The sequence below is a fragment of the Fusarium redolens genome (assembly GCF_020744475.1).
Source record: "Fusarium redolens strain MPI-CAGE-AT-0023 chromosome Unknown BKA55scaffold_16, whole genome shotgun sequence".
NCBI lineage: Eukaryota > Fungi > Ascomycota > Sordariomycetes > Hypocreales > Nectriaceae > Fusarium > Fusarium redolens.
In genome coordinates, this window is record NW_025763679.1 from 277527 (window position 1) to 301289 (window position 23763).

Sequence of the window (23763 nt, forward strand, 5' to 3'; positions counted from 1 at the left end):
TGGTCCAAACCATCAGGCCATTGGCTTTGTAATTCAAGAGGATTGCGTGAGCACTTATGAATTCCGCTGTCGTGGATGCTTCTGTCATTCACGCTAACAGTCACTTCACGATGCCATTTCCCTCCAATCACATCAATTTCATCTATGGCGTTTAGCGTCGTCGTTGCGTATTAATCAGCCCGGGCGGAGCACTACCTTAATTCGGATCATACGTGCCGTACTGCACTAACATTGTGCATAAGAAAAGCCTTAAACGTGAATTTTAATCTATCTTACTAGACTTTTGATTGGCTAACGGATCAATAATTTAGCTGATGACTGTGCTTGCGACACCCAGTGACTCAATTACGCGGTCTGTAGCAACGCGCATATTATTCCCAGGCGTCACAGTCGGGTCAGATTAAGCCGATGACATGTATTACGCAGAATCAGTGAGTCACTTGCCTTGGTCAATTGACGCGACTCATCAAGAAAAGTGCAGATGCCTAGTCAGGCAGAAATTGTATAACAACAAGGCCAAATATCGCCAAGATGTCGGATCAATTTTCTTCAGTATCATCAATATGGAGCCTCCTTACACGCAAAGATCCGGCGTCCCTCTTCAGACACGCCCGGTGCTTAGTCCGTTCAACCCGTCAGCCCTACAGAGCCTTAATTCTATTTTACCCCCTAAGAAAAATGGATTGACCATTACTATCCATGACCATTATGCTTCAAAGCGGTATCGCCCTGGTTCCATAGTTATGGGCACGGTCAACATCAAACCTAAGAAGCAAACTCCTTTCACCAAGATCTCAATAAAATTTGTTTGCGACTCAAGCGTTGAGCGCCCTAATGCAAATTTATCATTTGAGACATGGCATCGATTACTTGATCTGGAAATGCCAATTGAGCAAACGACAGTACCAGCTACTAGGATTCTACAAGCGAATGAGACGTACACGGTTCCATTTTACTTTGTACTTCCCAATGGCCTCGGTACAGAGGCTTGCTCACATAACGTCATATGGCAAGAAACACGACAGATGCATTCACATCTACCGCCAAGCATCACGGGCTGGGAGAGTGATGCGATGATTCCAAGAGGCGTGCGCGTTGACTACGGTGTCATTGCTCAGGTTTGGGACTCGGCCAACCCAGAGTATGCCAAGATGGAAGCCAAAGAAACCGTTCAGTTCTTGCCCGGCCATGTTGAACATCCGCCTTTGAAGATCCCGACAGCAAATCGAACTTTCAAGTTCGGGTCATCGAAACAACTCAAATCCAGTGTCTTTTGTCGCTCTTCGGGTGAGGTCACGTTATATGCTGATCAACCCAACGCGGTCGTTCTCGATTCCAGCGGAAAGACGTTTCATCCTACGACGGTGGCAACATCTCTTAGACTAAAGCTGTGCGACCAAAAGACTAGCTTGCCGCAAACATGCAGTGTTTCTGCAAAGATTGAGTCGGAAACATGGTCACAAGATGAGCCCATGCAACAGCTTCCCCATATCGTCAACGCAAGGGACTGTTACAACGGTTCCGAGACTCTGCTTAAGAAGGCGGAAGTTAGCTTGAGCTGGGAGAAGAATTCCCCAAAACAAACAGATAATGATGTCACCGAGACTGCTGAGACTTTCAGCAGTCATATCGAAATACCCATTACGAGTTTTGCGAGCGATAAGAAAATGTTTTTGCCTACTTTTTATTCTTGCCTGGTTGCCAGGACATATCAACTACATCTAACTATTAATGTTGCATCAACAACCCTGAAACTGGTCCTGCCAGTACAGTTCACAATGGAGGAGCAGAAAGGGGATGTGCAGCCCGACGCTGAGGACATTGGGCTTCCGGAAAGCAGTGCGAGATGTTCCAGTTCATTGCCATCATATATTGAGTCTGAAAGGAGGCATTCCCAGCCTGAGCAGTAATACTTAATTATAAAATTGTTGTTCGTCGTTGAAATACACTCCGTCATACGCTCCTGCCAATTCCCTCATTGTGACTCTGTGTGTGCTCGTACCGTCTTGTCGAAAGTGAAAGTTGCGCTAGGCTGAATATCCGATTCGCTTTACTCAGTTCCTTGATCAAAGGTAACCTCTGGACTGATCCCCTTATTTCGACGACTCGAATGGCTTCTCAGGACGCAGCAATTCCTTTCCTTTCTGCATGGCTCTAATCCGGCAAACCCATTCCTTGATTTGAGATGTGGATTCGTCACTGTTCCAAGACTTTTGACTCCGCCACTCTTGTTCCAAGTTTGCACAGTTGAGGCGTGACAAAGCTCCGGTTGTAAGCGGTGTTGATCTAGGAGCCGGTAATGGCCCCTTGAGTACCGCAGCGTAAGTCCTGGGTGTTGGGCTTTTTGCTGGAATTGACGAAGGGTTATTCGTGGCCAGCCACGGGTCCTGTGTTTGCTTTCCCGCCATCTTTCGTTCAAGTAGCTGTGCCGCGCTTGATGGAAAGTCGTCCATGATGAATGTTGTGGTTAGGAGATACTCTGGTGGGTCCGGTTTACGACGCTTGGATAACGGGAGGATAGACTCGATGAAACTTTTGAAGTCGGGGAAGGCGTGCGTATTTAAGGACGGCAAATAAAACTCCCAGTGATGCAATTTAGAGTTGGCAAGTTCAAATTGAACAGCAGGTATGAAGGGAAACTCAGATAAGAAAGTTCTTTATTCAAGCCTATAATGAAAGTGCCCTGCTTTCCTGCTCGTTCGCACTTCCCGGCAGTGATCGCAACGCGAATTGCATGTTCATCAATATTCGGTAGATGTTCCTTGTGCGCGCCGAACTCTTCAGTCTAACACTTCTGACCATCATGATCTTCGACAACAAACGACAGGAACATCTCTGATCTTCGGGCCATGGAACTAATCCTTGAAGCCTGAAAGTTCACCCAATCGATTGTGATGATTCAAGTATGTTCAAAAGTAATTGTGCGTCAGAACCTTCACGATAAGGTTACCATTTACATGTGGAAAGACACTCTGTTTGAACAGTCTGTTATCATCCAGTAATGAGTTCTTTCGGTGATTAGTCCCTTCAGACATGTTGCCTCAAACTGCCACGTAGTTCGAGTCCCGAATTTCTAACTCTAGGTCCAAGCAGTTGGCAGTGCTTTGCAGCAAGTATCACCAATCAAACTACAGAGATATGCGTAGCTGAATTGATGCAAAATTATATTTAAATATAGAGATTAACTCTCAGATCAATCAGCTGATACTAGACGGAAATTTCATCAGTCAACTTCTATCGCGGTTGATCTGACTAATCGGCTTAGGCTGTATCTGGTAATAGTGTAATAGCGCTAGTATGCGCATCTTCACCGATGTTCAGTTAGTGTGAGATCAAAAAAGACTCCACCTCCCCCCTAGTGTATCATCGCTTTAGTCGCTACGACAACTTACCCGAAACTTGAGAAAAAACTTAAATATCAACAAATTGGTTTTAGGGTTAATAATAGCTTTAATCTCTGTCAAGTATAAGATCTCAAATAGAATATCTCATCAGTCGCATCAACATTTTTTTAACCCTAGTTTACTGAAAATAACTACATACCACCCATTAAATATCCATTTTTGAGGTTGTTGTAACTTGAACCAGGCAATCAACATATTGATACACAGATGCCACTCCTGCATTTGGAAAGTTTAGGTTCTTTATCAAGACAGGGGATGCCTTGATTTATGCCCGATCTAACACTACTCTGCTTGACTTATTGCTACTGCTTGCGATTCACGAACTGCACCACGTTGCCAGTGAGGGCAATACCGTCGAGCTGATGAGGTAGACAGAGAATACTCTCAAAGCACTTTTACAACGACCCAGTCTGCCCAATCTCTTCACTCGCCTTGCACGCTGTCATTTCTTACACAGAAAAATGGCGTGTCATTGCTGCAGCCATACCATCAGTAAATGCAGAAAACCTAAAGAGGCAGAGCATCTACTGCTCAATTCGAATGAACCATGGTCCGGAAGCCATGAAGTAATTCCTACTTTGGACATTCGGAACGAACGCGAACAACAACATACGGTTTGCAAGATTCTGGATAATATCGTTTCAGCCTGGCCTCCATCCTCACATTTTACAACAGCCTGATATGATATTTGTAACAAATGAGGGCAAGATTGCTAAGATGATCATATACTGAGTTTCGGCGATTGCGAAGTCTGCATGATACGGATTTACCGCGGCGCCTGGATAATGCGGCTCACCGGCTACACAGCCCAACAATGGTTATACGAAGCAACCCATGAATATCATCACAGAGTAAAAAAGAAGCCGGACCGACAAGTTCCTCCACTTGTCTACAGTGGCAAAAATTACATACAACACCGGGGATTCGCTGGTCGTCACCGACCCAACTACTAATCCAGCGCTTCGCAGCTTGACTATGGGAGAGCAGACGGGATCCCGTATTTTCTACGAGCTTTGGTCGTATGTGCTTGATGAGGCTGTCGTGAGGGTCTATGGAGGTGCTATTGTGCCGAGCTGAAGGTTCATCTTGGCGGTTAATCACGGCGCAGGAACAGTCTTGGCTGGATGAAAGTTCGGCATTGGCATTTTGCCTGAATGGGTTGTCCAAATATTCATGACAACGCAGAGGTCCGATACCTTGGTTATGGCTACGATGTGATACCCTGATTCTATCATTTTCGTGTTCCTCGCAAGCTCACAATGCATTGATATGTGCCTTGGATTTAAAGTGTTGGAGTTACATCGCCACTAAAACGCGGCTTGGCGGATCCTCTTGTCACTATGTATGGATTCTTAAATTTAGCCGAGGCCAAATTGTATGTCAGACCGCTATCCAATGCCTACCTAGCCAATGTCACATCTGTTCTGTCAAAGACACCATGGTCGTTCGGTTTTAACCGTGTGTGCACTGAGCACAGATCCTTCCCGAATAAATGCACCAATTACCAAGGCTAAGGGTTGCTAAACAAGTGTGCATTCTCGTGTTATCCTTGAGTCATGAGCAAGTTCTCGACTAGGTTCTTTGTTTTACATCTTAATAGACCTCAGCTATACATCATGCGCCCTCACGCTGATCTTCTGAAACGCAACCTTGGTTATTAGGCTGAATGACCGATCCTCGTTCTCCCCTTCCTAATCAAAGACGTTAGCTCTCGGCCCAGCTCCTAGCTCGCGGACGTGTCTGGGGTCTTCGGCAGTCAATGCAACCTCCGCCCCATTCAAGGTGGCTCTATGGCAATTCTTGCATCGATGCCATGTGGCTCCATGTTACGAATGCCGACTTTTGCTTTCCCCATTCGAGATCATGTCTTGTCCTAAATCGGACGATCCGGGCATTGTTCCTCCGAAATTGCACAAAGGCCGGATAAACCAAACCCCTACGGTTAGCATGTTTCATAGTACGGAGATGAGTACTGACTTGGTTGAGTTTCCGGGATATCATCGACCCACTAATCACATCGGGATGACTGCTGTCAACTGGTCAAACAAGCATTTCCATCGATCCTTACTTTCCCAGTGGTTATCTCGCCGGCAAAATTGGGTATACACTTCATACAGACTCAGATCGATCTCGGGCACTTTCACATCCATGTTAGGCAATTCCTTTTCCCCACAAGTCTCGCGAACTTGGGCCAGATTCGGATGATGTAAAGCAATTAAGGATCGCCTAAGTGCTACCATTTGGCAATATAAATACGACAAGAGTCCTCATCAATCCGACTCTTCATCCCATCAACCAACCGCTTCAGTCTACAACAGTCTTCAAGCCAGCATCATCAGAATGGTTTCCTTCACCTCTCTCCTCGCCGCCGTCTCGGCCGTCACTGGCGTCATGGCCCTCCCATCCGCCCAGCCCGTTGATGGCTTCAGCGTCGTCGAGCGTGGCCCCCCCACAAACGTCCTCGATAAGCGTACTCAGCCCACGACCGGCACAAGCGGTGGTTACTACTTCTCTTTCTGGACTGATACACCCAACGCTGTCACCTACACCAACGGTAATGGTGGCCAGTTCAGCATGCAGTGGAGCGGAAACGGTAACCACGTCGGTGGAAAGGGTTGGATGCCCGGTACTTCTCGGTAAGTTACTACAAAACTGCCTCTCCGAGCCTCATACTAACTTCATATGCAGCACCATCAAGTACTCTGGTTCCTACAACCCCAACGGCAACAGCTACCTCGCCGTCTACGGCTGGACCCGCAACCCTCTCATTGAGTACTACATCGTTGAGAGCTTCGGCACCTACAACCCCTCTTCCGGTGCTCAGAAGAAGGGTGAGATCAACGTTGACGGATCCATCTATGACATCCTCGTCAGCACCCGTGTCAACGCCCCCTCTATCGAGGGTAACGGAAAGACCTTCCAGCAGTTCTGGTCTGTCCGACGCAACAAGCGATCCAGCGGTTCCGTCAACACCGGTGCTCACTTCCAGGCTTGGAAGAACGTTGGCCTTAACCTTGGCAACCACGACTACCAGATTCTTGCTGTTGAGGGTTACTACAGCTCTGGCTCTGCCAGCATGACTGTCTCCCAGTAAAGAGGCATTATGACTAGGAGTTCTGGAGGCTAGGATGATATGGCAGTCTCTTGAAGATAGTCATTCCCTGTATCTTCGGAAGCTTCAGATGGGATTACGTATTTATGAGTCCGGACTTGTGACTGGACTTCACTCAGGACCGGTCTTTACTTCATTGTACATAGCTTAGCACCTAACTGAACATATAACGATAGCCGTCTTGTCCGGCTTTTTTGCATACATCTATTTGTTTTGGACAATATATAGTGACATTCAATATTGACAGCCTGATGAATTGCAGACTGGTTCTCGTAGGAGTGATATAAGAAGATTTAAATTCTGAGTCGCTTGAACGCCCGCAGCTCAGAGTTCCAAAACCTTGAAGCATAAGAAAAAACCAACTAAACAGAAGGGTATATCATGGTAATTCATACAAGCATTCTTTCCTCAATGGCCAAGTTTCCTTCTCGTCCCTCGTCTTCATACTACTGAGAACCTCCGTTGCATATCTTCACTTAGATGAACGTTGGACGGCTGACTCAACATCTCTGGGTCTGACGATATCATCGGTCTCCGTGAGTTGTGACTTGATTCTCCCTTACTATCTTGACCGCTGCTCTGGCCATAGTACTGAACCTTTTCTCGCCAGTTGAAGAAAGGTCGTAGTGATGGAAGGCATGCGATAATCAGGCCAATGCAAGCATCGATAAAACTCCATAATTCTGTGTACGAGACGGATGGCCTTTATTAGTTTCCTTCTTTCGCGAGGAGTAAGTTCTGCATTTAGAAATACTTACCGACAAGGCTGATTGTAATGACCAGGTCCCCACCATATTGCTCAATCTGAGCAAAGCGGACTACACAGAAGATGATATTGATAAGACCAAGGAGGAACGTGGCGTAAAGACTATATCTAAGTCTTCTCCTCAGTGTAAGCTCCGGGATAACTAGCCATGGAAGAACGAAGACTATATATCAATCTTGGTTAGCAAGAGCCATGCACGTGTTACGAGGTCAATACATACTCAGGAGGTCTCCGCTGATGTTCAAAACCCAAGAAATCTCAAAGTTGATTTTGATGCTTTTAACGGTGCATCTTTGGTCCGATAAGGTCCTTGAAGAGAAGTTAGTATAATTCACAAGGCTAACTTGTTGTTGAATAAACTCACCAATTTCTCCATACAGGTAGACATGAAAGACTGAGTAGTAGGATTGTGATGACGAAACCCACAGCAACGTAGACGATAACAGCCCATAGGAAACGACGTCGCTTTACCATAAAGACGGGGAAAATCTGTAAGTACACAGCCAGTAGAGCTGCCTTAGATAAGTAGAAAGTTATGTAGAATGGGTAGTTGGCAAAATAGTTGAGCTGTTCGCATTATCTCAGTGGGTGATGTTTTCCGTCCGGTCTGGGCACACATACCTTGTAGAAACTCTCAGCCTCTTCAGCTGTACCTTCAAATCCAGCCAGGTCGAACGTGGTACCAGGTTTAAAAATGCCTATGCGATAGAAGTAGATATCGAAGCTTGCTGTCGCAACGGCCGAAGCCCATGCGGCGCACATGAACACATCGCTCGCGAGTAGACTTCGTTGCTGTAGAATGAGTCGGAGGTATAGTCGTGCTAAAATTACTGCAGTCGCGATGGAAATAAGGGCCCATTCAGTAGCCTGGGAGTGGTTCAGCAATGTCGCGTGTTAAGGAAGAGAAGGGGTTTCTACGATGACTGTTGGGCCGCTCGGGTCTATTGGCATCTTGAAGACTGCCGAATCTTGTACGGCGTCAGATGGCGAGAACAGGACCGCGCCTTGATGTTGAAGTCCTCGTCGATAGCATTACCACTCGAGAGAAGATGATGCAACATGAACGTTGAAGGGGATCTCCGGAGGAAAAGGGAGATCTGCAGTTGTAATAGTCACACATGCCTAAGCAACAGCGCTAGTTTGCATTTGCATTCCTCCCGGATACAGGGCAGAAGAAACCGGGTGATCTGCTAAGTTTAATCTGAGACTCGCCAAGCCACATTCTGGTCCAGAACGCCGTCTATCACTGTTCCCGTCGAGACTTTCGGTAATAATCACGTCAATCCCACGCGTTCAACTTAAAGGCTGGCGATACACGTAACGCAATCCCCGGATTCAAGTGGGCGACGCATTTCTCGACTCTTGCCCAGTAACTTCAACTCTGCGTAGAGGGTCGGTCTGCAGCTTTCTAGACCTCGAGCTTATTTTCGGATAGAATGGTCCAGTCCTCTACACTTAACGCCGCATACCCGCGCCCGAGAAAGGTTTCAGCCATTTGACATCAGGGCAGCCAATAATCTTCAGCGGACCGATGCGTGTCAACTGACATAACGATGAAGACTGATGGCACTAGCCTAGTCTCTGCTGATCGGGGGATCCATCTTGGCATGTTTGTGAGAAAGAAGCGTCATATGTCTTGCAACTTTTTAACCTTGCACCTGGGACGTCGTGTATCTAAACAGAACCTCAATACTTGTATCGCTCCGAGATACAAGAATAAACTGTCCACGAATTCATATATCCCGACTCTATAACTAAGAAGCAATGACAACTCCTCATGATCTATGCACCATTCTTGGCTGTGTCCTTAGGTACCTGCTTGTCCATCAGATCCTTCAATTCACCAAAAGCCTTCAGGATAGTAGGCGTCTCAGCAATGATATCCTTCTTGGTCTCGTCACCCAGCTGTCCAGCACCCGCAAGCCAGAGATCATCACCAACACCACCATGAAATCCCAGAGCAGGTCGAGTGTCAACCACATTGAGCTTCATGCCTTTCAGGGTTTTATCAAGTGACTCGCTTGCGGACTTTCCCCCAAAGATACCGTAGCTGATAATCAGAACACCCTTGCCAATCCACTCATTGTACAAGTAATCGATAGCGTTCTTGGTACCTCCGGCAAGACCAAAGTTATACTCGGGAATGACAAAGATGTAGCCGTCGTGCTTCTTGATCTCATTGCTCCAGGCAATGGAGTGGGCATGCTTGAAGCTACCCTTGTCGGGTACCATAGCGGGCATAATTTCTTCATCGAAGACAGGGAGGTTGAAGTCTGCGACGTCTACCAGGGAGACTTTGGTGTTCTTGCTGGCGTCTGCATCGCCAGTGAGGATGTCGTTGATGACACTGGTGACCTGAGGGCCGACTCGAGATTTACGAGTGCTTGTTGTGATGAGAGCGATGTTCTTGATGGCAGCCATGTTGTGTATTTGCTTTTCCAAATTGTGATTTAATGAGATAAAGGGAAGTCTTCTAAGGGATGAGTCTATGTGTTGAATGAGGAGATATTTGTTAAACCTTATCCAGTGACCAAACTATTTATACACGATTAACTCCAGACACTCCTGCTCCTCTTGTGAGATTAATAATTTCAAACGCCCTGCAAAGCATATGAGCTGTTCTGTTTTCTTACAAATCCCGACTTCTACCCGCGCGTTTCGGTGGATGATGAATCGCCGATACAGCGTAGGCCTGATGCTTGGCTCTGCGGCACTGCATTATACGGCTGTCTCACGCGCGGCTCGGGTATCTGAATTTGTGGGTATGGTAAGCAAGTTGGGGGTCAGTAAGCAGCCACTCGTTGATCAGCTTGCCAAGAACTGTGAGCAATTATCGACATAAGCGGTGCCGCAAAGGCCCTTTTTATGATGCACTCTGTCATATTCCGATCGGCATATCGTTAATTGTTCTTAAAATACGATGTCAGAGGTTGAAGTCACTTGGTAAACACTGAGATTTAGAGTTGGGCCAGTATCTCACATCTAGTGTGTTGTTCATCACCAAAGCAGTATATTGGGGCTTGACCTAATTCAGTAATCCATTCGATCAATTCAACATCTCCTCATCCTCTTCTTCATATTCTTCTTCAGCCGCTCGGATATAGTGCTCAAGCCATCTATCGACAAAATCAGGGTAGTCGTCAATCTCCCTCTCTTCAAGCTGATATGGAGCAACTAGTCTCTCATAAGCTGCTTCCCCGTCTTCACTGCTGGGCGGTGAAAGAGCGTTCATCTCATCGTAAAACCGAACACCACCATCAGAGTCAATATCCTCATCCGATTCCCTCTCTTCCTCCTCAAAAATATCAGGGTATGAACTCTCCCCCTCTGCATAGTCATCAAATTCCTCATGGTCCGAAATGTGATCTATATAAGGCATATGGGTAGGGTTAGACTCCGGACTGCGAGCTAAGAACCATTCACGATATATAGCTTGGGCGTAGCCTGGGACATCGGCGTCTCTTTTTTTCGGCTCCACCTCATGCTCATCAGTCTGTGACGGAAGTTCTTCACAATCTAAACATGCGATATGCTCGCAGCGTCTCACAGGTTGTTTCCAGTAGTCATCGGCACCGCCTGTTTCCGGATATCGCTCGTCGTTCCAATACGGACAAAGAGCTTCATGACCCTCCCATAACCTCTCAAAGTCTTTCCTTCTGTAGCTCCTGTTATACCTGGGCACTCTAGGATATGCATCTCGATGTGGGCTAATATCATAGCCGCATATCGTAAGAGCAGCATCCCAAAGATCACCTCTGTAAGATCCTTTTGACGAATACTGATTATCGCCATCATTAGGTAGATATGCACGCATTGAAACGCTGTGCTGATGGTGATCAATCTCAAGGATGTCTGCTCCTTTTTGAATCAAGAAGACCAGGGCTTCCAGCTCGTCTCGGTCCCTGCTTCGATGAGCTTTGTAAACAAGACTGTGCAGGCACGTGAACCCTAACGTCTGGTGATCGTCTGGAGACCATGACTTTGCCACACGAGCGACAAGGTTGGCCCCAGCCGCTGCCAGCATAGCAACTGCTTTCTTCTTGCTCGTTGCTCTGCTTTCTGCCATACAAACTTGGTGAAGTCTCGTCCTTCCATTCAGGTCGAAGCTTTCTAGATCATGCATCGTGAAGTGCCCCCCATGTTTGAGGAAGAGCTCTGCAGATGGCTAAACTGTGTCAGTATACGAAGCTTTGCTATCGTCCGAATACTTACAAGATCCAGATTACAAGCCGTGGATAATGGGTTATCCCATCCCGGGTATGACAACGTGGGATCAGCCATGTTCTCGAGTAGTACTAGTGTTGTATCATGCCGGTCCAGCCCTGCTATACGCGAGAGGGCGGTTCCCGTATGTTCGCCCATCTCATCCACATCTGCTCCAGATTCGATCAAGAATTTACACATCTCCACACTCGCCGTAGCTGCATACTTCAGAAGGGTTAGTACAAGTTTCAGGGACCCCTAGGTGACTCGCTTACATGCAGAAGCGGCATACCCTGCTCGTCGTGATCGCGTAGGCTTGCTTTACCCTCCTGCAGCATGGTCATGAACTCCTTGAGGGAGCCCTCTTTCACCAGAGTAAAGACAAGCGAGTCGTTCGGGACTATGCGACAGACAGAAATTCGCGGGATACTTTGGATGCTCCGATCGAAAAGTTGCCCTTGGGAAAGCGAGACGGAAAACATCCAGGGAGAATTCGACGGGCGGAACACGATGTTAGCAACGACATCTCGAAAGGTGTTGACACTTCCAGATGAGTCGGAACCTCCAGTACATATCCTTCTCCTCTTGTTAGTTGAGATCGTGAGATAGCCATGGTCAACATCGATCTCCTCTCTTATCCGCTTTTGCTTGATGATGGTGCCATGCGGTAGCTGAGAACGAAGCCTTCGGGAACCAGAGACTAGTATTTGGGATCAGTTACGGGTAATGAGAACTAATGGAGAGTATATTTACCAGATTGATTGATTGCAATGATAGGGGCAGAAAGAATCAGTCCCTCTATCAGCTTCAGATCTCTACCTAACGCCATCGAATCATCTTCTGTGACGGCATTGTAGCTAGTGGAGTTGCTACTAAGTTTAGATTTTTCAACCGACCTCTCCTTGGCAATAACAACAAATTTCCGCAAGTCGTCAATGATCTGCTCAGCATCGTCGGCGTCCAAAGTCAGGCCGTCATGGTCTATGAGCGTAGAAAGGCGAGATATGCTAGATTCCAGCTCAGAACAAAGTGCCATGGCACCCAGACGACCAGCTATTGCGATATCTATAGTATCTCCATCGTCTGCGGTTGCCGGAAGCTTCTCAGCCTCACCGGCTGCAGCATCCTGATCAAGTCTTGTATGAAGTTTAGACACCTCTCCAAGTATCTGTTCCAGAATATTGGCCGTCGCTGTTGCGTGGGTATCTATCCTTGATGATACTTGCAAAAGCGATTGCGCCTGAAGAAGGCTGAGGTAAAGGTTTATTTGCGTCGACTTGTCTCTGATCCTCCCTCGCGCATTCTCCAAGTCCTCTTTTTTAACATATGCGAGAACGCCCTTGTACATGCGACTTGAACGTCTGCTGCCAGAGCTTGTAGAGAATTTGGCGAGTCGGCATTCTATGCTTGACAGCTCTGCTGTGCACGCCTGAAGAATGTCATTTAATGACTCAATTGTGCTTGTCGGCGCGTGTCGCAGCGAGCTACCAGATATACGCCCGAGAACGGACTGCAAGTATTCTATGTCTTTTAACAACTCGGAGACTATCCTTGGCGCATCTTTGATGGACGAGAGTGACTCATTGATGATCTTGGCTGACTTGAGGGCTAAGAGGACAAAGGCCAGCGTGCTGGCACCCGCGCCGATTGCTTCCATGGTGGTTTCGATATGCCGAGGCCGCAAATGCTAAGCTTGAACCGACACATATCACATAGCAAAGATGATGGATGTTTTTGTTAAAGACAGCAAACTTGTTGAGGCAGAACAGAAGGGAAAGCATTGTGAAGCGCCTGATGTCTCAGCCGCACTGGGCTGGGCTGGGCTGTGTCGCATTTTACGCGCCGCCCAGGATCTCGTGATTGGCTTCTCATACAGCAAGCCATTCCATATTTGTTCCAAACAGCGCAGATCTGCAATCGCGAAATACAAAGTGGAAAAACCACAAAGCCCTGCTTATTCTTCCTGGGTTCTCACAACAATTTTCTTCCCAATCTTTCCACCTTCCATGTCTTGAATGCCCTGGATGACCTTCTCCCATCCGACCCCGTCAACAACATGATACTCGAGTGGCTTCAGAGTCCCAGCAGCAACGTGCTTTTCAAGCAATGGAATCCAGCTGGCAATATTGGATGTAATCTGGGCTCCATCCCGCTCGTTGGGGCGGCAAAGATGGCCAAGATCTGCCCTGTACTCGTTGATCGAGGATGGCGTAGAGAATGGGGACCTATTCTTACATGAGTGGTGTTTGAGGACCGATCGATGTTCTTAGAGAACTTACCAAGAGTCAACTGATGTAAGGTACTTCTCTTTCGCATTCGAAGCGCTTTCAAGGGCTTTCACCATCACTTTATAACCATAAGTGCTTGCATCCATGATTTTGCCAAAGTTTCCGTCTGTGACCTTCTTAATTTCTGCCACTTGTTCATCAATAGTCCCGTGTCTGTCAAAGATCGCTGAGGCTCCGTTTTGTCTGGCAACCTAGGCAAGATCAGCACCGCCGTGTTAGAATTTATAGGAGAGGACTCACAGATTGCTTAGACGGAGAGCAGGACGCCAGGACCTTGTATCCACAAACTTTACCCAGCTAAAACTGTTAGAGATAAAAGATTGGCCAGACTCGGGGTGTTACCTGTATTGCAAATTGTCCAACGTTTCCACTGCCGCCCAAAACGACGATCCATTCATCTTTCTCCGGAGCTTTGTTGCCATCTTCAGGAAGCTCGAGTCCTGCTCCACCGAGGAGACATAGGCTTGAAGTCTTGTTGAGCTGTCAGCCTGGCATTTTCAGTTATTGATTTGTGAGGTCTCATAGTTACCAGAAGACATGTCCCAATTGTGCAGCTATCTTCAAGGGATATGTTGGTGCCCCTTTTGAACAGCAGATCTTCCCGAGCTAGATAAGCATCTTGAAATGGCGTGAATCGATTCTGGCCAACTGGAGCACAGCTGTAGACGTAGTCGCCGACCTTCAGCCTGGTAACGTCGGGTCCAACTTCAATGACGACTCCAGCGCCATCACTGCCTAGGATTGCAGGCCACTCGTTTACCATCATCCCAGTGTGATGCTGGAGAGCTTCACTTTATCGTTGCTGTTAGTCTTGAGCTCCGAGTAAATTGGGTATTCAAGATCATACATGGGATTGAGACCTACGGCGAGGCATTTCACAAGCACCTGCCTGCCTTCTGGGGATGGACGGGGGATGTTGTCGACGGCTTTGTGAGGCTGGTTGGCCCCTTCGATGATGATACCTGCTTGGCTTGCCATTTTATAAAAAGTACAATGATAAAAAGACTACCTTTGAGTGATTCAAGAAAGTATGGAAGACTGGTTCACAAATTGATCCGTCAAAAGGCGGGGAAGTTGGTATAAACATATTACACAACGGCCTAATCAAACATCTGGAAGTCAATGCAAGTCACTCGTATAATCTTGAGTAGAGAGGCTACCGATCAATGTAATCTCAACGCCACAGTCCTACCCCATAGGCTGGCGCCACCCGCCACGATGTCACCGCATGTGAACAATTGGTCCACCCCAAGAGGCGTACTGCCGCTCGGATAGTTGATGTGCCGAATGTTTGACTACTGTGCGGCTGAGATGCTAGGACTTATCATCTCATGCCTTGCGTCAGTAAAGCTCAGCTCTTTTTGCAGACATAAGCAGAAGCTGAAGTGCTGTTATGCAAGTTTAAGATGGCTGGATTTAGTGCGAACGGCATTCTCCGTAGCTGAATTACATGGCTGTTGCTATAAGAAATGCGCCATCATCCAGCTCAAGAAGTAATCATAAAATACCCTAAGCTTAGGAGGAAAGATATGACCAGCTTTTCAGACTTATGGTATGTTGTGAGTTTTTTTAGAGTATTTGTGATGCTTTAAGAAATAGGTCATCATAAAGAGGCTAAACTCCTCATCATTAGCCCTACTGGACTTCTTCTTTGGTTCGAGTTTTGTAGTCGAAATTCTAAAAATTGTTTAAACGGAGAGATGCCATGAATGTCTGTTTGGCGGAACAAGATGAGTCATGTTGATCAGCACCAACGTTCAGTCAAACCGAAGTCTCAGAGCGGAGCTCCTAGATGCAGGTTGGGCATTTCTGGCTGGCGATTTGCAGCACTATTGGTAGAATAAAGGTGTTTAAGCAAGCCAAAGTAAATAAGTTATCGACAGATTATAGAATCTCAACATATAAGGGACTGAGACGACTTTCTAGTTGGCGGTTTGTTGAAGCAGAGTCAAAGATATTTGTACTAAGAGGGAGATAGACGAGAACAGACGGCTATGGACAGGTAAAGCTTCTTACATAGAGTTGCCACATTTCTGGTAAAGGCTATTGTAGGGCCTCGAGGAGGATGAGGAAATCGAAGAAAGACTAACTTGAAGGGGTTACAGCAATGTAACTCCTAGGGTATCTAATGAAGAGTAGTTTACTTGAAACGAGGGGTAAATAACGAGTACGATACGGGTAAACTCAACATTAACAAGACTGAGCTTTTTTATTGGTCGTCTTTGAAGTTTGGATTCCTTTCAAGAAATCCTTGCCTTCTGTGCGTTAGTCCCAAGCCGACATCCCCGAAAACTATGGTTCAACATCCTAGCCATTTCCCAACCTAGCCGGACCCCAATGATCAATCATCTATCCCTCTGAGAATTTTTGAGCAACATCTCCATTCCATAAACTTTTTCGGATCACAGGACGACGTTTCCGTGGATCATGGCTCGATATATAAGCGTCAAACCTCCGGACTTCCCAAATAGGAACTGCAAGGAGGAACCCCTCCGAGATGAGCAGTTTCAGTGTTACATCATTTTAATATCCAGTTTAGGTTCTTTCGGACACATGATCGCATCGGCTGTCTGTTCCGGGATAGTCTTTTGTGGCGATGGCACTTCAATAATGGCTGAATAAACGTGATGAGTGAGGGGTCGGCCTCGATACAGACGCTCCGAAAGTTTCCACATCGTGAAAGGCTCTTCGGATGTTTTTGGATCTCATCCGGGAATTATCTGACGGTGGGTTCTTGTCCGGATCTCTTTGCCGATAGAGACGGTGGCCTTGCACTAACGTTTGAGATCCCGTCGTTCCGGGACGTTTAAACTTCAACGATGCAACTACATGCCTTCAAAATGTATATAATGTCTATCAGGGACCTCAATTGTCGATTCTACTCTACTCATCCACAGTCAATAGTCAAGCATCATCAGTCAATCTTCAACTTCGACAGCTATGGCCTACAAGCTTATCCTCGCCGCCTTTGCGGCTACAGCTCTTGCTGCTCCTGTTGAAGAGCGCCAGTCTTGCAGCAACGGAGTTTGGTAAGTCCTGAAATCTCAATCATCACAACATCTACTCACAAAGAAACAGGTCTCAGTGTGGTGGCCAGAACTGGAGCGGCACTCCATGCTGCACCAGTGGAAACAAGTGTGTCAAGCTCAACGACTTCTACTCCCAGTGCCAGCCCGGCTCTGCTGAGCCTTCTTCGACCGCTGCTGGGCCCAGCTCCACCACCGCCACCAAGACTACCGCCACTGGTGGAAGCTCTACTACTGCTGGAGGTTCTGTCACTTCTGCTCCTCCTGCGGCCAGCAACAACCCTTACTCTGGTGTCGACCTCTGGGCCAACAGCTACTACCGTTCTGAGGTTATGAACTTGGCTGTTCCTAAGCTTAGCGGTGCCAAGGCCACTGCTGCTGCCAAGGTTGCTGATGTTCCCTCCTTCCAGTGGATGTAAGTCAAGCCCAGATTTAATATGGTCTCGCATATTGACAAAGTTCAGGGACACCTACGACCACATTTCTCTCATGGAGGATACCCTTGCTGATATCCGTAAGGCTAACAAGGCTGGTGGCAAGTATGCCGGCCAGTTCGTTGTCTACGATCTTCCCAACCGTGACTGCGCTGCTGCTGCCTCGAACGGAGAGTACTCCCTCGACAAGGATGGTGCCAACAAGTACAAGGCCTACATTGCCAAGATCAAGGGCATTCTCCAGGACTACTCCGACACCAAGGTCATCCTTGTTATTGGTGTGTAAAGCATCACTCTTGACATTGCATTTGTTAATCCGATTGCAGAGCCTGACTCCCTTGCTAACCTGGTCACCAACTTGAACGTCGACAAGTGCGCCAAGGCCGAGAGTGCTTACAAGGAACTCACCGTCTACGCCATCAAGGAACTCAACCTTCCCAACGTCTCCATGTACCTCGATGCTGGTCACGGTGGCTGGCTCGGCTGGCCCGCCAACATTGGCCCTGCTGCTAAGCTCTACGCTCAAATCTACAAGGACGCCGGCAAGCCTTCTCGCGTTCGCGGTCTCGTCACCAACGTCGCCAACTACAACGGCTGGAAGCTTACCACCAAGCCTGACTACACCGAGAGCAACCCCAACTACGATGAGCAGCGATACATTAACGCCTTCGCTCCTCTTCTCGCGCAGGAGGGCTGGACTGGTGTCAAGTTCATCGTCGACCAGGGTCGATCTGGTAAGCAGCCTACTGGCCAGAAGGCTCAGGGAGATTGGTGTAACGCCAAGGGTACTGGTTTTGGACTCCGACCTTCCACCAACACTGGTGACGCTCTCGCCGATGCTTTCGTCTGGGTCAAGCCTGGCGGTGAGTCTGATGGTACTTCTGATACCTCTGCTGCTCGCTACGACTACCACTGTGGTCTTGATGATGCTCTCAAGTAAGTTACTCCATCCAGTCTTCTCACTGAATCTCGTGCTAACATTTCATCTTCAGGCCCGCTCCTGAGGCCGGAACCTGGTTCCAGGCTTACTTCGAGCAGCTCCTCGACAACGCCAACCCCTCATTCCTGTAAATGTACACGAATGACTGATCTCAACAAAATGAAAAGTTTGAAGTTGGATCAGATTACTTGTCATGTTTTGGACCTAGAATGTTTTATCTGAATTGTAGCTAGTTACGAGTACATCAAAATTGACATTTAAACATTGGAGCAATACTTCTTGTTTTCGAATGCTAAAATGTGATAAAAGTACAAGAAAGATTGACTAACTAGTCAACAATGCCCTGAGGCAAAACTGAAATATAATCCAACGCGGCCGTCTCTTTTCCATCGGCCTTTCCAATGATCACGAGCTTATCACCTGGCTGGATCTTAACACCCTCAAAGGTGATTCTTGTGGCAGAGTGACCGTCGAGAAACTCGCTTGGCCAATGACCAAGTCGCTCTTCGTTGTCTCCAACCCACTTGCCAATCAATCGCTTGTTTAGGTATACAGACCAAGTGGACTTGCCACCAACGATATCATAGTAGTTGACAGCAAGGTTGTATGTGCCCTTGGGGAACTTGAGAGTGGTACTGGCTGTACCAGTGCTGTTCGTGTAGATAGCGACATACTTGGAAGCAGTCTCAGTAGGGGTGACATTGACTGGTTGATATCCATCGAGTTCCATCTTCTCAGCCTCAATTCTGTAAGGGTGATTGCGAACACGGTTCTGCTTGTCAGGAATGCCTGACAGGTTGCGGTAGAACTCGTTGATGGCGTCTCTCCAGACTATCGAGTGGCCAGCCTGGTACTTTAATCTAAACAGGTCATGGTCAAGTCTGTCGTCGTCGATCTTGCCCTTCAGCGACGCCCAGGTCTTCTGAAATGTCTGAGCAGTAGCAGCGCCCTTATAATGAGCATCGTAGAAATGCTGAATTACAGTCTTGCCAGAGTGAAGCTTGAAAGTGTAGGGAACATGGTGGAACCAGAGCATGAGGTCATCAGGTGTCGTCTCTGTACTCTCGAATCGCTTCGCAACTTCAGAAGGGTACTGTCCAGCATTCCCTGTGCCGTTCTTGACTGTACGGTCCATACCAATGTGATCGCGGGTTGCCCTGGTCCATTGACCCCAGCCATTGTTGTCCTGTGATGCGGGGTTGGGTCCATAGTGGGCGTAGAGGATATCGGTCAAGGTCTGGATGCCCAGATTGCCGGAATAATTCTCATAGGCCGGCCAAGAAGCCATGGACATATCGGTAATGGCTTTTCGGACCTTGTTGTCGAGTCCAAAGGTCAGACGCGTCCAGTCCTCGAGAATTTCCTGGGAATCCGCAGTGGGGTCCCAAGCGAGGCGTCCAAAGGCATACAGGTTTGACATCGAGAGGTGACTGCCAAGCCACGTCTTATCCAAACCAACGTTTGTGACACCAGCATATCCTCCCAGGCGGCGCTTGAAAACCTTTCCGGACACGATATCGCGAACTTGAGACTTTTTGCCGTCGATTCGCATATCAAAATCAAGGATCGTCTTCCACAGCGGAGGCAGATAGACAAGATGGCACTGTTGGCCCAGGTATTCTTGACTTATTTGCAACTCAATAGCACTATTGGTGTTTCGAAGATGAGAGAACAAAGGTGAAACAGGCTCCCGCACCTGGAAGTCGATAGGGCCATATTTGATCTGAACAACTACGTTGTCGTCAAACTTCCCGTCCAGTTCTTTGAAGAACTCAACGGCAGCGTTGGCACGGTCAGCCTTCCAGTCATTCCAGTCAAGTTTGTCATAAACGAAAGCTCGGAACATAACAACACCACCGTGGGGCTCAAGGGCTTTGGCAAACATGTTGGCGCCATCAGCCAAGGTGCGGTTATACGTGATAGGGCCAGGCTGTCCCTCAGAGTTCGCCTTGACCAGGTAACCAGCCATATCAGGAATACCGTCGTAAAGACCGTCAGTCAAGTCATGCCACCACTTGATCACCTTCTCGTCAAGAGGATCAAAGGTATCCAGGCCTCCGAGCAACTGGGGTGACGCAAAATTGAGAGAGAGACCGACTTGAACACCCCAAGGGCGAAGGAGATCGGCAATCTCGATAAGGCCCTTGCGGTTCTCCGAGTTGAAGAGTCGGACATCGGCGTTGACGTTGTTGATGACGACAGCGTTGATACCGATAGAGGCGAGGAGACGTCCAAAAAGAGGAACACGCGAGAGATCTTTCCTCACGTTCTTGACGCCGTCGAAAAAGATGGAGGGACCTCCGTAGCCTCTCTCGATTGAGCCATGAGTTGAGCTTGCGTTGAGGTTGTCCCACTGGTTGGCCCATCGAATGGGCGCACTGGGGTTCGATGCATACTCAACTTTCTTCAAGTTGCCCTGGCCGAGCATGGAAAGGTATTCAAAGGCGCCATAAAGGGCACCCCGCTCATTCTGACCGATGATCTGGACAGAATTGCCGGAGGTGCTGAGCCAGAAGCCGTCTGCCTCAAGCTTGGGATGAGACAGCTTGCCCTTGCATGCCTTCTTGAGATTCTCCTCAGTGGTGACGACAATGGTCTGTGAGAAGTCGCAAGACTTCGAGTCGCTCTCAGTCTTCAAGTCAATGTTGAGAATACCGCTGAAGCCCTTCTGGAGTTCCGAGGCAGCACTGCCGAGGGGACTCTTCTTGGAACCACCAATGACATGGATCTTTCGAGGAAGCGACTTGGCATTGATGGAGACACTTGATGGCAAGCGAGCATATCTCAGCCAACCATCAATGCCATCCTCTGCGATAACGCAGGTGAACAAAGCGAAGAGTAAAGTCGAAAGCCACATGATGTGCTATGGCTGCGACGGTGATAGTCTGTGACACTCCGTGTGATTGAAGCGAAGCTATTGTCTTATATCAGAGCATGTCTCACGATTATATGCGGAGTAATTACTGGTATATTCATTCAGGCTATTTGAATTAGCCTTGGGGTATGGCTACGGCTGTGATCGACAGCCGATGATGCTGTATTAGTTAGTCCATCAATCGGCATCCAGGTTCACTTTGGGGTAAATGGACCGAGCTTCACTGTTCGTCCGGTCTTGGGCCGGGATTTGGCTGATCTTGAGGACTCAGGTGGACTGGGGCCATACTGTGATGTTCCGCGCGGATGTAAATAACCTTGTAAAGTCTGAAGCCTAAGGTTACCTAAAGTATTATAATTTATGGTGAGCTATTCTAAACTGTTATAATCTACTCTAAACTCTACAATCACCATCGTGATTTTTTACTTCTGTCAATCGTAGATCAATTTGGCAATATAACGGAACAGTGCGTAACTTTACTTCCCCGCGAAATGACTTCGGCAATCTCTCCGAAATTCTATAGCCAATGTTGATCTTTGTACTGAAGCGTACAAGCTGAAGTTTATGTATTTAGGCAAAAACGATGTCGGCGATCAGTTATGCCGCTCCATGCAAGGGGGACATGGTATGAAGGGATCTGCACAACTCATGTATAACATGGATGATGTGCTATGCATATGCTATGCAGAGAAATGCAGAGAAATCCATTTTGAACAGAACAGACAATTGTTTCCTTGCCGTCAGGGCCGAAGGACAGGTATAAGGGCGCCCGCAGTGCTTTAGCGAGTGTAACAGTCGCACAGCGCACAAATTGACAACACAACTGTTTTTTCTGAAACGTAAATTCTGAGTCAGAGCTAACTAATTCGAATTGACATGTGTTGGTAGAGCTTGGATCCCTTAAAATTTTCGACTTGGGATGACTTGCTGTCTATTCTTGGCAGCTTGACTCACTCACAGCAACGAAACGGTCACCTGATCCATATAAAAACATGTGGCTAGTGACTTGTGTAACAGCGAATTTTTGATCAGAATTTTCTGCACAACGATTGTCATGCAAATTGTGGCGATTTGTGCAACTATTCATGATCTGATTTGACCGGAACACTTTGCCAGCACAGCACGACACTGAGCTAGCCCGGCACATGGAGACCCAAAATCGAGGCCCTCCAGTGTCATCTCCACTATTAGGCGTATAGTGGGTTCGGATGTCAAGCTTTTTTGACTTGGGCCACAAAAGCAATGGGATCGCCTTGATCATAGACAAGCATAATCGTGCAAGCCCCTGGCAAACTATACAGCCGCTTTACGTTGCATGCATGGCCAAATCAGCTCGAACTCGCATGCCTTCTTACCCAAAATCCACATACTAAGGCATGCAAAAGTCTGGTTTGGTCGATTGACCCGTTCTTCATGGCATGTTGGCCGCGTAAGAGTTCATCGTTGTTGGCTACATGAGGCTGCAGACCACTATTTTGGTGCATGAGCCCCATTGAATGTGTTACAGACCTCCACTATGTTAGTAACCGTACAATGTTGAGAAATGACCTCTCTCTAATTGGCATCCTTGCTCTAGGCTTCTCCATGTATAAACCACCACATCGAGAGACTTGACAAGGCCCCAGGATGGTCCTCCGTAAACAACGTCCATCTGGGTATAAAAGCGGGCGGCTGCCTGTTCACCAAACGGTTTCTCATTTGGATCATCTCATTCTATCCTTATTCTTACTAGTATAATGCTTAATTAATCTATCTATTCATCTCTACTTACATCTTCTTAATAGCCATAATGAAAGACCGAACAAGCGATCATATTCATTTCCCCCATCATGCTCATCGCATTCCACGTCGCTCAGATGGTGTCAGTGGATACAGCGATTTGCTGGGGAGGGCCGTCTTGATATCCATCATCAACTACCTTGCTGATGTCGTCGATGCAATTGAAGATATCAAGCTGCCCAAACAGCACAAAGATCGTACCAAGTTGAAGAATGATAAGAAGAGAATGTGCGATACTGCTGTCAGAGGTGCAAACACGTTGACAGCCCTGTTCAATTCGGCAAAGGGCCAGACCAAGTACACTGATCCAGCCCGTGAGTCAATCTCAACCCCTGCAATCAGCAAATCCATCTAACCTTATCACAGCAAAGAACTTGCCGCTCTACCGAGACGAAATCCGGGGTCAGTTATTGTATCCCCTGTCGAAAGCCAAGACAACGAAGCCCAGCCTTGGCAAATCTTTCACATTCGCCCCATGGCAACAAAGACTCACCGCCATATTGTCTGGTATCGAGGAAGAAGTCTGCTGGTGGCTCAGGCTTCAACGTCCAACCAAGACATATGATAAACGCTCAGCAACACATAGTCATACAAGTAAGACATATGGCCAACGCTCAACCGCTAGCAAGCCTTATGATCAATACTCTACACGCACGGGGAAGACTGATCAGCGATCGTCGAGGCCCAAGCAGTCAAAGAGTCATTCTCAGCGAGGGAAGAGGAGCCGTTCACCTTCACCCTCTGGTGGATGCGCTGTTATGTAGCTGGCTACATCTAATTGAGAAGCAGTAGCTAGTACTACTTACAAAATTTGGGTATTTACGGTTTATGGAAGCAACGGATCATGAAGGAATGAAAACATGGGTGGCACGGATTTTGCTTAAGGATAAAATGGATTTTCAGGGTGTCGCTGGTACGGATAAAATTGGGACATGG

At 47.5% G+C, this 23763-nt stretch overlaps 9 protein-coding genes across 9 annotated transcripts; 4 read left to right on the forward strand and 5 right to left on the reverse strand.

Annotated features, from left to right (window-relative positions):
- Nucleotides 1-480: 480 nt before the first annotated feature.
- BKA55DRAFT_578574 (uncharacterized protein) lies at nt 481-2231 on the forward strand. Its single transcript, XM_046193728.1, has one exon. It carries the CDS (start codon nt 564-566, stop codon nt 1908-1910), a length of 1347 nt encoding a protein of 448 aa, XP_046044932.1. The 5' UTR covers nt 481-563; the 3' UTR covers nt 1911-2231.
- Nucleotides 2232-5741: 3510 nt separating this feature from the next.
- BKA55DRAFT_741828 (glycosyl hydrolases family 11-domain-containing protein) lies at nt 5742-6498 on the forward strand (the record flags this gene model as incomplete). Its single annotated transcript, XM_046201485.1, has 2 exons — nt 5742-6040; nt 6093-6498. The coding sequence occupies 2 exons, from the start codon at nt 5745-5747 to the stop codon at nt 6496-6498; spliced, it is 702 nt and encodes a 233-aa protein (XP_046044933.1).
- A 215-nt stretch (nt 6499-6713) lies between these two features.
- On the reverse strand, nt 6714-8354 carry BKA55DRAFT_131311 (uncharacterized protein). Its single transcript, XM_046184834.1, has 6 exons — nt 8201-8354; nt 7904-8149; nt 7647-7849; nt 7503-7591; nt 7275-7445; nt 6714-7199 (listed from the first exon to the last, which is right to left on the reverse strand). The coding sequence occupies exons 1-6, from the start codon at nt 8231-8233 to the stop codon at nt 6958-6960; spliced, it is 984 nt and encodes a 327-aa protein (XP_046044934.1). The 5' UTR covers nt 8234-8354; the 3' UTR covers nt 6714-6957.
- A 631-nt stretch (nt 8355-8985) lies between these two features.
- Nucleotides 8986-9767, reverse strand: BKA55DRAFT_578577 (flavoprotein-like protein). The gene has a single exon (XM_046193729.1). The coding sequence runs from the start codon at nt 9701-9703 to the stop codon at nt 9065-9067; it is 639 nt and encodes a 212-aa protein (XP_046044935.1). The 5' UTR covers nt 9704-9767; the 3' UTR covers nt 8986-9064.
- A 561-nt stretch (nt 9768-10328) lies between these two features.
- BKA55DRAFT_521198 (uncharacterized protein) lies at nt 10329-13142 on the reverse strand (the record flags this gene model as incomplete). The annotated part of the gene is made up of 4 exons (XM_046188492.1): nt 10329-11447; nt 11495-11710; nt 11761-12185; nt 12239-13142. 4 exons carry the CDS (start codon nt 13140-13142, stop codon nt 10329-10331), a joined length of 2664 nt encoding a protein of 887 aa, XP_046044936.1.
- Nucleotides 13143-13225: 83 nt separating this feature from the next.
- BKA55DRAFT_578579 (chaperonin 10-like protein) lies at nt 13226-14889 on the reverse strand. Its single transcript, XM_046193730.1, has 6 exons — nt 14621-14889; nt 14303-14564; nt 14116-14244; nt 14014-14070; nt 13765-13964; nt 13226-13710 (listed from the first exon to the last, which is right to left on the reverse strand). Exons 1-6 carry the CDS (start codon nt 14749-14751, stop codon nt 13440-13442), a joined length of 1050 nt encoding a protein of 349 aa, XP_046044937.1. The 5' UTR covers nt 14752-14889; the 3' UTR covers nt 13226-13439.
- A 1824-nt stretch (nt 14890-16713) lies between these two features.
- BKA55DRAFT_521694 (putative endoglucanase type B) lies at nt 16714-18304 on the forward strand (the record flags this gene model as incomplete). Its single annotated transcript, XM_046188531.1, has 5 exons — nt 16714-16802; nt 16852-17214; nt 17264-17511; nt 17560-18169; nt 18226-18304. 5 exons carry the CDS (start codon nt 16714-16716, stop codon nt 18302-18304), a joined length of 1389 nt encoding a protein of 462 aa, XP_046044938.1.
- A 197-nt stretch (nt 18305-18501) lies between these two features.
- On the reverse strand, nt 18502-21030 carry BKA55DRAFT_597339 (glycoside hydrolase superfamily; the record flags this gene model as incomplete). Its single annotated transcript, XM_046196065.1, has 1 exon — nt 18502-21030. One exon carries the CDS (start codon nt 21028-21030, stop codon nt 18502-18504), a length of 2529 nt encoding a protein of 842 aa, XP_046044939.1.
- A 1807-nt stretch (nt 21031-22837) lies between these two features.
- BKA55DRAFT_521513 (uncharacterized protein) lies at nt 22838-23591 on the forward strand (the record flags this gene model as incomplete). The annotated part of the gene is made up of 2 exons (XM_046188517.1): nt 22838-23141; nt 23194-23591. 2 exons carry the CDS (start codon nt 22838-22840, stop codon nt 23589-23591), a joined length of 702 nt encoding a protein of 233 aa, XP_046044940.1.
- Between the last annotated feature and the right edge of the window lie 172 nt (nt 23592-23763).

Bases quoted from the DNA above. Each gene is read 5' to 3' on its own strand.
- BKA55DRAFT_578577 (XM_046193729.1), bottom strand. From the start codon at position 9,703: ATGGCTGCCATCAAGAACATCGCTCTCATCACAACAAGCACTCGTAAA.
- BKA55DRAFT_131311 (XM_046184834.1), bottom strand. From the start codon at position 8,233: ATGCCAATAGACCCGAGCGGCCCAACAGTCATC. The intron at 7,446-7,502 runs GTATGTATTGAC...ATTGATATATAG, and splicing joins CATCAGCGGAGACCTCCTGA to TCTTCGTTCTTCCATGGCTA. The intron at 7,200-7,274 runs GTAAGTATTTCT...TCTCGTACACAG, and splicing joins CATTACAATCAGCCTTGTCG to AATTATGGAGTTTTATCGAT.
- BKA55DRAFT_578574 (XM_046193728.1), top strand. From the start codon at position 564: ATGGAGCCTCCTTACACGCAAAGATCCGGCGTCCCTCTTCAGACACGC.
- BKA55DRAFT_578579 (XM_046193730.1), bottom strand. From the start codon at position 14,751: ATGGCAAGCCAAGCAGGTATCATCATCGAAGGGGCCAACCAGCCTCAC. The intron at 14,245-14,302 runs GTAACTATGAGA...CAGCTCAACAAG, and splicing joins CAATTGGGACATGTCTTCTG to ACTTCAAGCCTATGTCTCCT. The intron at 13,711-13,764 runs GTAAGTTCTCTA...ATGTAAGAATAG, and splicing joins CTTACATCAGTTGACTCTTG to GTCCCCATTCTCTACGCCAT.